This window comes from Vipera berus, assembly GCF_964194415.1.
Source record: "Vipera berus genome assembly, chromosome: 12".
In the NCBI taxonomy this organism is placed as follows: domain Eukaryota; kingdom Metazoa; phylum Chordata; class Lepidosauria; order Squamata; family Viperidae; genus Vipera; species Vipera berus.
The window spans coordinates 8,554,394-8,567,900 of NC_138215.1; the positions used below are offsets into that span (position 1 = coordinate 8,554,394).

At 46.9% G+C, this 13,507-nt stretch overlaps 1 protein-coding gene across 1 annotated transcript in view; it reads left to right on the forward strand.

Annotated features, from left to right (window-relative positions):
- The first annotated feature begins 2,561 nt into the window (after positions 1 to 2,561).
- Positions 2,562 to 13,507, forward strand: part of SLCO3A1 (solute carrier organic anion transporter family member 3A1) — a 122,344-nt gene continuing 111,398 nt past the window's right edge. Inside the window, exon 1 of the mRNA XM_081336963.1 lies at positions 2,562 to 3,143. Coding sequence (XP_081193089.1) covers positions 2,946 to 3,143 — 198 coding nt within the window. The 5' untranslated portion in view covers positions 2,562 to 2,945. The remainder of the gene's footprint in view (positions 3,144 to 13,507) is intronic.

Consider the following 13,507-nt stretch of genomic DNA (forward strand, 5'->3'; position numbering starts at 1 on the left):
TTTGGCAATGAAAAGTCTGCAAGAAAACCACCAAGCCCTGAGAGCACCATGGACCCCATAGTCCTCCTCCTCTTCCTCTCTCCATATCCCACTGCCTTCTAACACTGATGGTGTTACCTAGTTTGGCAATGAAACGTCTGCTAGAAAACAACCAAGCTCAGAGGGCACCATGGACCCCATAGTCCTCCTCCTCCTCTTCCTCTCTCCACATCCCACTGCCTTGTAACACTGATGAGATTACCTAGTTTGGTAATGAAATGTCTGCAAGAAAACCACCAAGCTCAGAGGGCACCATGGACCCCATAGTCCTCCTCCTCCTCTTCCTCTCTCCACACCCCACTGCCTTGTAACACTGATGAGGTTACCTAGTTTGGTAATGAAATGTCTGCAAGAAAACCACCAAGCTCAGAGGGCACCATGGACCCCATAGTCCTCCTCCTCCTCTTCCTCTCTCCACACCCCACTGCCTTGTAACACTGATGAGGTTACCTAGTTTGGTAATGAAATGTCTGCAAGAAAACCACCAAGCTCAGAGGGCACCAAAGACCCCACAGGTCCTCAAGTCCCTATATCACCTTTGCTGCTCTCTTTGAACAATCTCCAATCTTTCAATGCTTTTGTGCAGATGTGCTACCCAGAATTTCATGCAGGACTCCAGATGTGGTCACTACAGTGCAGGGTAGAAAAGAACAATGATTTCACTCATCTTGGACACAATGTTTTCTCTAATTCAGCTGGAAATGTTCTCACATTTTGTTGCACTCTACTAGCTCTTGTTTGCTTGTGTTAAGTGACCACGCTTAAGTCATCCTCAGAAGTCCTATTTCCAAGCCATAGACCCCCCCCCACACACAATGTTGTGTGAAGGTAGCAATTCTGTCCACAGCCCATCCATACATGTCCTTGTGGTCTCCCTTCCTTCAAATATTTTTATTGTTCTAAATGCTGTTACTGTTTCATTTCCAAACAGACATGAAGAAAATAAGCAATTCACCCTACATACGAAAGGAAAATGGTAAAGAAGAAAACACATAAAAAGAACGCAGAATCCCACCCCCACCCCGTAATTACAACTATATCCCAAGTTTCCCTGACTTTGTGTTTTGCAAGGGAAAAAAAAAAGCTTTTAATGGTGAACCTGCTCCAAAGGTTTTCTCCATGGGAGAAATAGTATGACATTTTCTGATTAACTGAATATACAATTTTCTCCAAAACTGCTTAATCACGCTTCCCTGAAATCCAATCTTTTATCTCTGGAATTAAGAGTATTTTTCCACTTCCCAAGGATTACTCGTTTTGCTATTGTTAGAGCACGAAAAGCCCTTCTTTGTTCTGAACATATTAATTTCCAAGTATCTTTATACAATGCAGTAGAGTACACACACACATCTTTGAAAACCAGTTTTGTCTTCTGTCAACATAATATAACATTACAGTACTCCCAAAAGGTTGCAAGGAAGAACATGACCATAACATATGAGTTAGAGGGCCCTTAAATATTTTGTGGTGCCAACATAAATAACACCTGCCCTACCCCTTGGTTGAGTCCTCTTGCCCATTACCAGGTCTTCTCCAGCATCCATCCATCTATCCATCCACCTACCCACCATATCTGTCTGTCTCATCTGTTTCTTCTTGTCCTTTCATCATCCCATCCATCCCTCTATCCATTATCTCTCTCTCTCTCTTCTATATCTGTCTATCTCTGCCTGTCAATCCATCATCTCATCTGTCTCCCCATCCATTATCTGTCTGTCATCCATCCCCTCTGTCTATCTGTTCGTCTGTCCGTCCATCCATCCATCCCTCTTCCTGTCCATGGACAGCCTTAACCCTGACCGAGGTGTTACTGTTATGGAGACATGGACCCATTTCTTAGAGTGCCTGAAGTTACACCTGATCAACCAGGTGGTTAATCTACAGAGTCCCCCCTTAAGGATCAGGCTTGCAAAGCCCTGAAAGCAGAAGGCATATCTGGGGTCTGGTTGGGAAAAGTCAAAAATGGCATCCCCGACCGTCCAAACAAAGCTCCACCTATTTTTATATGTGTCATTTGCGGAGCTTCCATTGCACCATTAGAGCTGCCTTCTTGACTTTTTTTTTAAATTTATTTTAACCCCTACCCCGGAAGTACTCTCGAGGGCTTTTAAGAGTCCATAACGGGGCAGGCAAGGATTGGGCGTTCAGCCCAAACCACGAAAGCTCCCTAAGGGCTGGTCCATGCCAAACACGAAAGCCAAAGCCGGCTCTCTTGGTCGTGTGAACCCAACCCAGCGGGGCCAGGAGTCACCTTCCAGTAAGGAGTCCAGTCCCAGTCCGGGGCCAAGGCGTTGGGGGAAGGCAGCCAGCCCCCTTTTCTTCCCTTGCCCCCCCCCAAAGCCCACCGCAGAGGTCGCCCCTTCCCTTCCCTCGCCTCCAGCCCCGCCGAGCCCGTTGGCGCGCCTCTCCCCAGGACGCGCCCCGGCTCCTTCCCCACCCGCTCCGTCCCCGCGCCCTGGAGGAGGCCGGCAGCCGCCGCCGCCTCCCCTCGCCAAGCGGGCGCCCCCTCCCCGGGGCTGCCCCTCCCGGCCCCTTGGCGCCCATCCAGCAGCGGGCGGCGGCGGCAGCGGCAGGAGCGCCCGAGAGCCGGAGCTGGCAGGGCGGCCGCGCGAGGGGAGGAGAAAGCGCGGAGGAAGGGGGAGCCTTCGGAGCGGGCGGAGGAAAGAGGCGTGCGAACAGCCAGCCGGCCATGGCAGCACTAGCGGCGGCGGCGGCGGCGGCGGTTGCCGGCAGGAAGGGAGGCGAGCGCCGGGGGCGGCGGCAGCAGCAGCAGCAGCAGCAGCAGCAACAACGGTGGCAACAGCCGGCTTCGGGCATCTGATTGGAGCCGCCGCGCCCGGGCAGCTCGTGGGGAGGCGGCCAGGAGCCTCGGGGTCCCGCCGCGCAGGAGGCAGGGGAGGCGGAGGATGCAGGCGAAGAAGTCCCACGGCTCCTCGACGGGCGGCGGCGGCGGCGGCGGCGAGGTCGGCGAGCTGCAAGGAGGGGACGAAGCGCAGCGCGCCAAGAAGCGGAAAAAGAAGGAGTCGCGCTTCGCCAGCATCCAGGTCTTCCTGGTGTCCGAGTGCGTCCTGATGCTGGCCCAGGGCACCGTGGGCGCCTACCTGGTGAGCGGGGGGCCGATGGGGAAGGCGGGGTGGTGGGGGTGGTGGGGGTGGTGGGGAGGGGGCGGCCAAGCCTGGGAGGGAGGCGAGAGGGACTAGGCGCTTGGAAGGGGACGGGGGACGGGGTCTCTGGTCCCGGGGACCGACCCAGATTGCATCCGGCAACCTTATGTTGGGAGACGTATATTCAGCTTCATGGGGGGGGGGGGAAGGCTGCCTGTTGGCGTGGCTCCTGCGTTGCAAAAAAAAAAAAAAAAGACCCCCCCCCTCACCCACACACACACACATCCCGGCCCCGGGGCGAAGGGCTGGTGTGTGTCCCTGCCTCGCCCGAGCGCGGCCGCAGAGGCGAGCGAGGGAGCGAGCGGGTTGCCTTGGGTTGGCGATGCGCCCTGCCTCTCCGCCGCCGGCCCGGGTCTGTGCCAGGCTTGCGGGAGGCGCCGAAGGTGCTGCGAAGGGGCGTGTTTGGCGCAGGTTGCCTTGACTGACACCGCCGGCCAGCCAGGCGCAGCCCCCCCCCCTCTCCGCCATCCCCGGTCCCTCTGCCCGGCCGCTCGCGCCTCGTCTTCCGCCTGCCGCGCTCTTGGGCTGGACCCCAGGAAGAGACCCCCAAAGCTCTTCGAGACGGCTGAGCCCCGTCGGAGCCGGAAGACTAGGGGCGAGAGTTCGTCGGAGTTGCCCCCAACTAAAGGGCTCCGCTTCCCCGAAGGTGGCCCACCGCGCCGCCCGCTGCGGGCGCTGGGAGCGTGGACCACTTTCTGAAATGGGCCCTTGTGCCAAATGGACATTCTCGCGCTTGCTTGGGTAGCTTTAGGGAACGGGCTCCGGGTCCCGATTCCCTTCCAAAAGGGAAGAAGGCCCTTCGGAGTCCCTCCTTAGCCGAATTAAAATTGGTCCTTGCCGGGGACTGAGAGTAGGAAGTAAGTCAGAAGAGAGGAGGAAGTCGTGAGAGGTGCAGAGTTGATAAGGTGACCTCTGGCTTTTAGCTCTTTTCAGCTCTTTTCAGCTGCAGGATAGACTTGCAGACTTTTAAAAACCAAACTGGTATGTAGGGAGAACTTAAGCCTGTTCCATTAAATTAATTCAGGTTCTGACAATCCAGCAACTGACCACAGAGATTGGTGTGTGTGTGTGTGTGTGTGTGTGTGTGAAGCAACTGGCTCAGTGAAATGTGGCTGGCTGTGTTCAGCACATCTGGCAAACTAATTGCAATAATTGGTTGCTTTAGCTTAACTGAGTTCAAGTAAGTTTGACAGATATTTGGAACTACAGTTCCTGTGTGGCCCTAGACCAATTGGAGTTGACGTTCAAAACTTCCATGGGGCTTCTCCTGCTTTAAGTCAACCCCATTATTCTCTGGCCCTTGTGTTTCATGTTTGAAATAATTTGTAAGCCTCCCAGAATCTCTGGGAGCCAGCCAGCATATAATTTTATTTAACAATAATAACAACAACAACAACAACAACAACAACAACAACAATAATACAGCTGTTGTTTTCAGGCCTGCCTAACAGAGCTGTTCTAAAGCTACCATAGAAAAATGTTTCAAGCGAAAACTTTAAAAAGTCCTCCCTGTGCTAGAAGTCAAAATGCCAAAGGATACTGAAATCCATCTCTCTATCCTGCTCATTTCCCACTTTTCCCCCCTGATGTCTTCTCCTTTGAAATGCAAAGCATCAGCTGACTGAAAGAGAGAGAGAGAGAGAGAGAGAGAGAGAGAGAGAGAGAGAGAGAGAGAGAGAGAGAGAGAGACAGCCCTTGCTTGTCCCTGATAACAGCCGCTAATCTGCAGAGGGTTCACAGCAGAGAAATAAGCATCATCATTACTTGCTAATGTCTGTAGATGACATTGCTGTTTAAAGGCCCTTTAAGAGAGAGAGGGGGGGGGGGCAAAATTAAATAAAGAATTATAAGCTCTAGGAGGCAGAGACCCTTGTGGGTTTTGCTTACAGGCCTCTACGTCCATTGGTGACAATTGTTTTTTTTAATCATCCCGCCCTTCTCCGAAGACTCAGGGCGGCTTAAAATTTAAAGCACAAATCAACGTGCTTAGCAGTAGCCTTCATTCTATGTATATGCCTGCTAATTAGGGCTTTCACCCCCCCCCCAAGTGGCATTTTACAAAGTCAGCTTATTGCCCCCAACAATCTGGGTCCTCATTTTACCTGCCTCGGAAGGATGGAAGGCTGAGTCAACCTTGAGCCTGGTGGGACTCGAACCTGCACTAATTGCAGGCAGCTGGTGTTACTTAAGGAGGCATTAGCCCACTGCTCCACCAAGGCTCTTGTTACAGCCTCCTGCATTTAGTGCCTTCCAGACGTGGGTTGGTTTCTGAACACTGGAGATGTTACCTAGCCTGGTAATGAAACATTCGGAAACCAACCCACAAGTTTGGAGAAGGAAACTTCACCAGCTACAGATATTTGACACTATGGCAAGCCTTCCAGATGTGTTGGAAGTGCAGCTCCTGGCATTCCCAGGGACATCTAGAAGGGACCCATTGTGGATTGTGTATCCCAAGTGAGCTTATAAAAAAGGTGAGCTGTCCAGAAGATAGGATCTTACGACAGCGATGGCGCAAGAGAAACTGAGAAATGGGGGGGTGGACGAGGGAAGGAGAATGCATTTTTACAAACCTTTGCCTTGTGCAACTCGGTTAAGCTATTTGGTGCCGTCAAAGTGACTCAGTATTTGCTATGGGGTTACCTCTCTGTATAGGGAGGCGGTGGCTCAGTGGGTTAGGACACTGAGCTTGTCGATCAGAAGGTCGGCAGTTTGGCGGGTCGAATCCCGAGTGCCGCGTAGCAGAGTGAGCGCCTGTTACTCGTCCCAGCTTCTGCCAACCTAGCAGTTTGAAAGCACGTAAAAATGCAAGTAGAAAAACAGGGACCACTCCGGTGGGAAGGTAACAGCGTTCCGTGCGTCTTTGGCGTCTAGTCATGCCGGCCACATGACCACGGAGACGTCCTTGGACAAACACTGGCTCTTCAGCTTTGAAACGGAAATGACTACCGGTCCCTAGAGTTGGAAACGACTAGCACGCATGTGTGGGAAGAGAGCAAGGGAAGAAAACATGCATTCAGAACTAGACAGGGGAGGAAAGGCAAAAGAGTACAGGGTTACTTGAGGGTGTGGGGGGTGTTTAGCTGCGCTGCAGGGTGGTTGGATGTGTGGGTCCCTGAGACCTGGAAAAGTAGAGAGCAGGAGAGGGGTTTTTTTTTTGCCTGCTTCATTTTCCCATCTTGCAGCAAAATGGCAGTGGGGCAGTTATGAATGCCCTGACCTCTTTGGCATTTCCATGTCCAAAGCCAGTTCATAGCGTAGCTGTGCCCAGGTTGGTGGGTTCAACTGAATGAGGCAAGGAAAAGTGGCAGAATCTTCTGGTCAGTTCTTGAACCCCTCCCCCAAACAAACAAACAAACATTGGAAAGTATTTTTTTTAAAAGGTATGTTGCAATGCAAGGCTGGGCTGGGCATTTAAGCATTTCATTCAGTGCAATGCATTTTCCACTTGACAAAGTACCCAGGCAGCTATCAAATGGCATTTAGTGCAACCAACTCTTAAAAGCACAAATTAAAAAAAAATAAAAATAAAAATAGATATATAAATATGGTTTCTGAGGATGAACAGATATGCAGAATACCACGGTGGGATCTCACTCCTGTGCAAAACGAAACAAAACAAAAAGGCCAGACTTGGCTCTAACTCTGAGCATTACTTCTGCTTTTCTTATTTATTGGAATCAAGTTGAATTGCTTTATTTCCTTCGTCGTCCAAAGTAATCTCAGAATCAACATCACAAACCTCGATCCAGAGACAGGCTCTGTTTGACAGGCTTACTATTTGAAAATTATGCCTTCATACAACATCGGAACAGGCTCAGGGTGGTGTCATAATTGCATCTTTGCCGGGGGTGGGATATGGGTGGGAAAGTTCTAATACTATTGAAGAAGCTCTGTGGGATTTAATTAAGTTGAAGTCTCCCTATTTGAACACTGGTTCCCTTTCTTGAATAGTTTTGATTCCCTCTAAGTCACTTTTTATTTTAACCTGAGTTGCCAGAAACTTACCCCGAATAGTACATCGTTCCCTGCTGCTTTAGAATAATGAATACACACATTTGGTGTTTTTTTTTAATTCTATAAATGTCTTCTGTTAAGTGGCAGAAAAATTATTGTTTTGGCCTGTAGCTGAAGGCAAACTGAGAATTTATGTTGCTCTTTGCTTTGTTTCTTCTTTGGTCCCACAACCTTACTATCGCTCCAAATTTCTCAAGAAACATATTGTTTTCATTCCTTTAATTGGTGTCTTTTACCTGAGGAATTGGAAGCTATTTTCAACATTCAGAGTGGTTGCAGTAGCTTTAGTAAGAGATCACAACAAAATGTTAGCCTTTAACCTTTACAAGTGACATAAGGCCTGGGATACATCGCATTATTAAAAACTTCTGGAATTCCCCCCCTTTTTTTAACCCCAGGAAGCTTTTAAGAATAACATTTAAAACCTACCTATCTTGTACAAGCATGGATGGTTCTCTAATGAGTTAAAGTGTTTCCCAAGTTCAATCTACAGCTTTGCCTGTGGTAAGATGGTACACCTTGGATTGCAAATGTAGTTCCTTCCTGCTTCTGACATGCATATCAGATCAAAATAAGGGTGTAGGAAGTAAGACCTTTGTACGTGCCACTCAGGCATTTTGTATTCAGACTCTGAAGGGTTAATTGCTATCATATGCTCCAATGCTGCCACGAATGGAAAGCTTTGGTTGGTAGCACAGAAAGCTGGTGCAAAGTTCATGAACTGGATGTTCCAACAGTCCCGAGACAGCGTGAACAACCTGGAGCAAGGTGTCGGGAGATCTAGTTCATTACCATTTCCTCTCTAGACTGCAGAATTGCAGAGTGGGATTTGAGTCAGGACCTGGTGGTACCTGTGGATTGGATGTAGCTTATGTTTGTTGTTGTTGTTGTAACCATTTAGCTGTGTCCGACTCTGGGCGACTTTATAGGCATGTGTTCGCCATGGTACCCTGTCAAGAGCAGCTTCTTTCAAATGTTGGATGTTTGAGTTTGTACCCGATGTGATGTTATCAAGCCACCATCTTCTTTGCTTGCCCCTTCTTCTTGATCCACTAGCATCACTGCCTTCTCCAATGAATTTGCACGCATGACATGGCCAAAGTAAATCAGATGTAGTCTTATGATCTTAGCATTTAGTCATGTGTTTGGTAGCTTATATTTACAGGACCCAAAATAGGAATTTTAATTGGTTTCATGCAAAAACAAGATCACATTTCCTTTGGACATAATGTTCTATTTTGCACCAGGAAGAGATCGGTGGGGTGCTTTAAAAGCTAGCATAGCTGTTTCTGTCTCTCTCTTTCCACCACCCCCAACTCTTATTCTCCCATGGCAATGTGCTATAAAGACCTTCCTTGTGGGTTCACTCTGTGGCTCTGAATTAAAAAGTAGGAGGCAAGTTAGGGGCCTGGAAAGGAACAGGAACTTGGTTGGTTGGGATAAATTAATAGCATACTACTTCATAAAGATAAATCATTTTTTAAACGATTTTGTACACAGCTCGAGAACACCTTTGACTCGGGCTATCGAGGACAAGGCAAACTTTATAAATAACACTAAATATTTTTATCCCTCTTACCAAATGTACACGGTCATTTACATATGCACGTATGGCATATATAAATGGCAGTGGTGAGACAAGGCCGGGCTTCTTGAGTTCAAAGAAATAACCGAGCTGGGGGGAAAAGGGGGCTGTTTTCTCTCTCTCTCTCTCTGTATCTAATAGGACTGCATAGCTGTATTTATTTCCCAGCTGGTTATGCACAATGACTGCTCAGAATATGCAAAATAGGAACGTGTCAAGAACTGATTCCACTTCACCGCTCCTAAAACCATTTCAGGAGAACTTACTTTAAAATTTTCGGGGAGAGTCAAACAAACCTAAGGATTCTTCACTGCTACTATTAAACATACAGGGGCAAGTAGCATCATGCACAGACATTCAGTTTACGCCATTTGCTGATGATATCATCGCATGAGGGTTATATTCCAGCTGTGACTTTTGCATCTACTTAACCCTGTAAACAAACTAGGTTTGCTTTCATAATATCCTACATTTAATTACGGTTTACTTAGGTGCTTTAGTTTTCTACGACTTAACAGAATTATGTGAATATATTTTTTGAGTTAGTTTTACCACTCAGTATAAAGCAGGGGTCTGCCTGGCTGAGGAATTCTGGGAGTTGAAGTCCACAAGTCATAAAAGGGCCAGGTTTGAAGACCCCTGGTGTAAAGCTTCAGTGGACCACAGTTGTCCTGAGTGATGGAGGTCAACAACTGTGGACCCATCTAGTGGCAGCTACCACATAGCATTTAGCAGCATCTTTTTTTCTCATATCTTATGACTTTATTTTGGGTGCTCTGTAGAACACTGGAAGGGAATAGTTGATAGTTCGCTTGCCTGAATATGTGCATATATAAATGATCATGTAAACTTGTTAAGAGGGATAAAAGTATTCAGTGTCTTATTTATAAAGTTTGTCTTGTCCTTGATAGCCAGAGTCAAATGTGTCCTTGAGTTGTGTACAAAATAATTTTTTAAATGATTTATCATTATGAAATATTTTGCTATGCCCTAAGAAGGAAAGAAGGAGAAGGAATGATAAACTATTTTTTTATTCATTATTGGAGCAGGACATAAAGTTGCAACTTTGCACATAAAGCACAATGGACTTTTGTACTAGGGCAACATAGTATCCAATGTAATAAAAACATTTTATACTTTTTCTTTCCAGCAAAATTAGCCACTCTTGAGATGAATCCTAGCTTCCCAAAATTATAGTAAAATAATTATTGACAAGTAAATTCAGAAAAAAAAAGAATAGTATGGCAGAAAATTAAATAAAAACTGTGTGGACCCTTCCTTCCTTCCTTCCTTCCTTCCTTCCTTCCTTCCTTCCTTCCTTCCTTCCTTCCTTCCTTCCTTCCTTCCTTCCTTTCTTTCTTTCTTTCTTTCTTTCTTTCTTTCTTTCTTTCTTTCTTTCTTTCTTTCTTTCTTTCCTGAAAGTTATTTAATTTTTATTTTAAACATGGAAAATTAATCGAGACACAGGAATCTGCTCTGCTTGGCTTCTTCTAACCATGCAGGCTGCCTGCACTTCCATGTTTTGTTCCTCCTGACGTAACCTTGGTAACGACTCTGGGAACATCTAACAAAATGGCCCAGTCGAGGGTATTCTTCTGCAGTGTGGCAGTTGCTCTGAGGAGAAATTGTTCCTCCCTGACAAGGATGCCCGGTGCCATGCCATGTCCAGATTCCCTTAGGGTGAAGGGCTGACCCACCGTCCCTCCTCAGATTTGGAGAGAATTTCACAGACGCGCACACCCTGCTATTTTTACCTTCCCTTTAATGTTCTGTTTATATTTTTGCTTGTCTTCTCTTTAATTAGCCCATGAGAACTTTGAAAATAGCACCGAACGGAGTTTTGCTGGCAAAGATCCAGTGGAAGTTAACCTCATAATGCAAGTTTAACTTAAGCTTGGTCCTTATTTGCCTTTGGGGAGAGCAGTCAGCCTCCAGGCAATCAGGACAATGTCATTTGTCCTGAGCCAGAAAAATAACTGAAATGCATCATCATCCAGGACAAGCAAACTAGATCTGTTTTGTGGCTTTCTAACTCCCATGTCTTGGGTTTTTTAAAATTAAATGAAACGAAACTCTGCTTCCCGGAGCGGTTAAAGACACGTTGAATCCATTAGTGCCGATAAAAATAGAAAAAAAAGTACACTTAGTCCTTGACTTATAGCCACCACTGAGCCCAATATTTCTGTTGCTAAGGAAGAGAGTTGTTAAGTGAGTTTTTCTCTCCTTTGACGACCTTTCTTGCCACAGTGGTTAAGTGAATCACTGCAATTTGGTTAGTGACACGGTTGTTAAGTGGATTTGGCTCCGCCATTGACTTTGCTTGTCGGAAGGTCGCAAAAGGGGATCACGTGACCCCGGGACACTGCGACCATCGTAAATATGAGCCAGTTGCCAAGTGTCTGAATTTTGATCATGTGACCTTGGGGATGCGGCGATGGCTGTAAGTATGAAAAATGGTCATAAGTCACTTTTTCCAATGCTGCTGTAACTTTGGTCATTAAATGAACTGTTGTACACGAAGATCTACCTGTGTGCCAGTGGTTAAATCCCTTATTTGTTTGTTCCTAATGGACAAAGTTTTGCCAAACTAAGGCTGTAACTTTCTTACCTACCAGATATAGCCTGTGTGTGGCTACCCTGAAACACTTCCTCCCCTCTCTAGTTTGCAAGTGCACAATCACTTAATCCGAGTCACTTTCTTTTGGGGAATGCTCTGAGTTGGCCAAATACTACACACACACATACACACACACACACACACACACACACACTCCTGCAAGTGTACAGTCCATTACACCAATTGAAGTTAATGTTCCTGAAAAGATGAGCTGCAAAAGGAGACTGGAGTCTTCCCTCGGTCGCCTTTGATATTGTTTTGGCTGGTGAAATTGTGGGAATGGTAGACCCAAAAGCTTTGGAGGTCATCAGTGTGGGAAAGCTGTTATTTGCAGTTGTAGAAGTTTCATTGAATTGACCTGAACTTGGGACCTGTTCCTGTGAATAGACAGAAAGTGGAAGGATTTGTTAAAGCACCACCAAGATGTATGTGAAAATGGAAGAGTTTTGGGGGCATTCACCACAGAGAAGGACCCAGAGATTGCGCAAGTGGTCAACATCTTGGACTGGAAGGTAGATTGCAGTCCATCATCAACCATGAACTCCCCCTGGGGGATTTTGGCTCAGTTTCTCTCTCAGCTGGTCCAATCTTGCAAGGTATGGATCGTAAGGAAAAATTGGAAGGAGGGCAGGATATAATTGAACAAAAAGAAAAAGGACCGTTCACTGGACTACGTTTGTGCAGCGAGCTTAACCAAGTGAAATTGCAAGACCAAAGCGATTGCAATTCACACAACATAGTAAGCTGGATTAACTTTGTTTTTCTCTCTGTGTGGTTTGACATGTTGTGTGAAGCCAGACAAACCATAACATGGGTGAATTAATGGCTCATTGTATTGCAAACTCAGCATCGATTCAGTAACCAAATTATGAACATAGTGCAAACTAAACATTTTCCTTGGTCAAAGAGGCACATTCATGCACCTTCTTGTAGTATTTATTTTAAGCAGTCCTTTCTTCTTTCTTCTTCTTCCCATCAACTATGCTCTAGGGCAGGGGTAGGCAACCTTTGCTCTTTGATGACTCGTGGACTTCAACTCCCAGAATTCCTGAGCTATCATGGCACAGCTTGGAAACCTCTCCCTTTCCGCTCAGCATGGCTGGCTCAGGAATTCTGGGAGTTGAAGTCCACAAGTCATAAAAGAGTCAAGGTTGCCTACCCCTGCTCTAGGGTCTTAAAAACTAGGATCAATGAGGATGAAGATTTGTTCTCCGAGGTTGTGGGTTGATTCCTGAACATTTCATTACCAGGCTAGGTAACATCTTCAGCAGAGTTTAGGGGATGTCATTGTCGGTGTTCTTCTGGTTATAAGGGCTTCAGGTGTGGGTGTGTCAAGTGAGGGACTTGTGATGGGTCTTGTGATGGGTCAGGTGTGAGTCATCAGTAAGGGACTTGTGATGGGGAGGTTACATCCGATCCGGGTCCTTGAGAGGTGAACTGCTGGTGGGAGGGAGGGGACTTGCCTGGGTTGGTTGAGGGTTGGTGCTGTCTCTGATTGGTGGTGTGGTTGATGTGGATTCTGAGGGGTTTGTAGGCTGGTTTTAGGTCAATGTGTTGGTTGATGGAATTGCATGTGGAGTGCCAGGCTTTGATGAACTCACGAGCTTGGCAGGTGGCAGCGTGGCCGATGATTTTTGTGTTGCTCCAATCGAACACCTATCCATGAAACCCTTATAAACAGAAGAACACCGACACTGACATTGAAGATGTTTCCTAGCCGGATAATGCAACGTTTGGAAACCAATCCAGCAGCTCGGAGACAAACCTTCACCCTCATCCTACACCCGAGCTACAGATACTCACCACTATTGCAGGCCAGGATCAATGCTATTGACTATTCACACTTATCCTCATCTTAGAAATTAGTGACAATGTTGTTGACTGTTTACGCTCCTAGCTACAATGACAGCAAAATGTCATGATGTGGCAACACAAAGTCCACCTTTTCTTGCACCACAATACTGCACATAGCTACATCAAGGGCTGCGTTTGAATAACAATGTTGCAATGCACATATTGTCACACAATCCCACGCGGCTCAGCTCAACCTTGCCTGACTGGGTTGTTGCTGTGGGGAAAAATAGG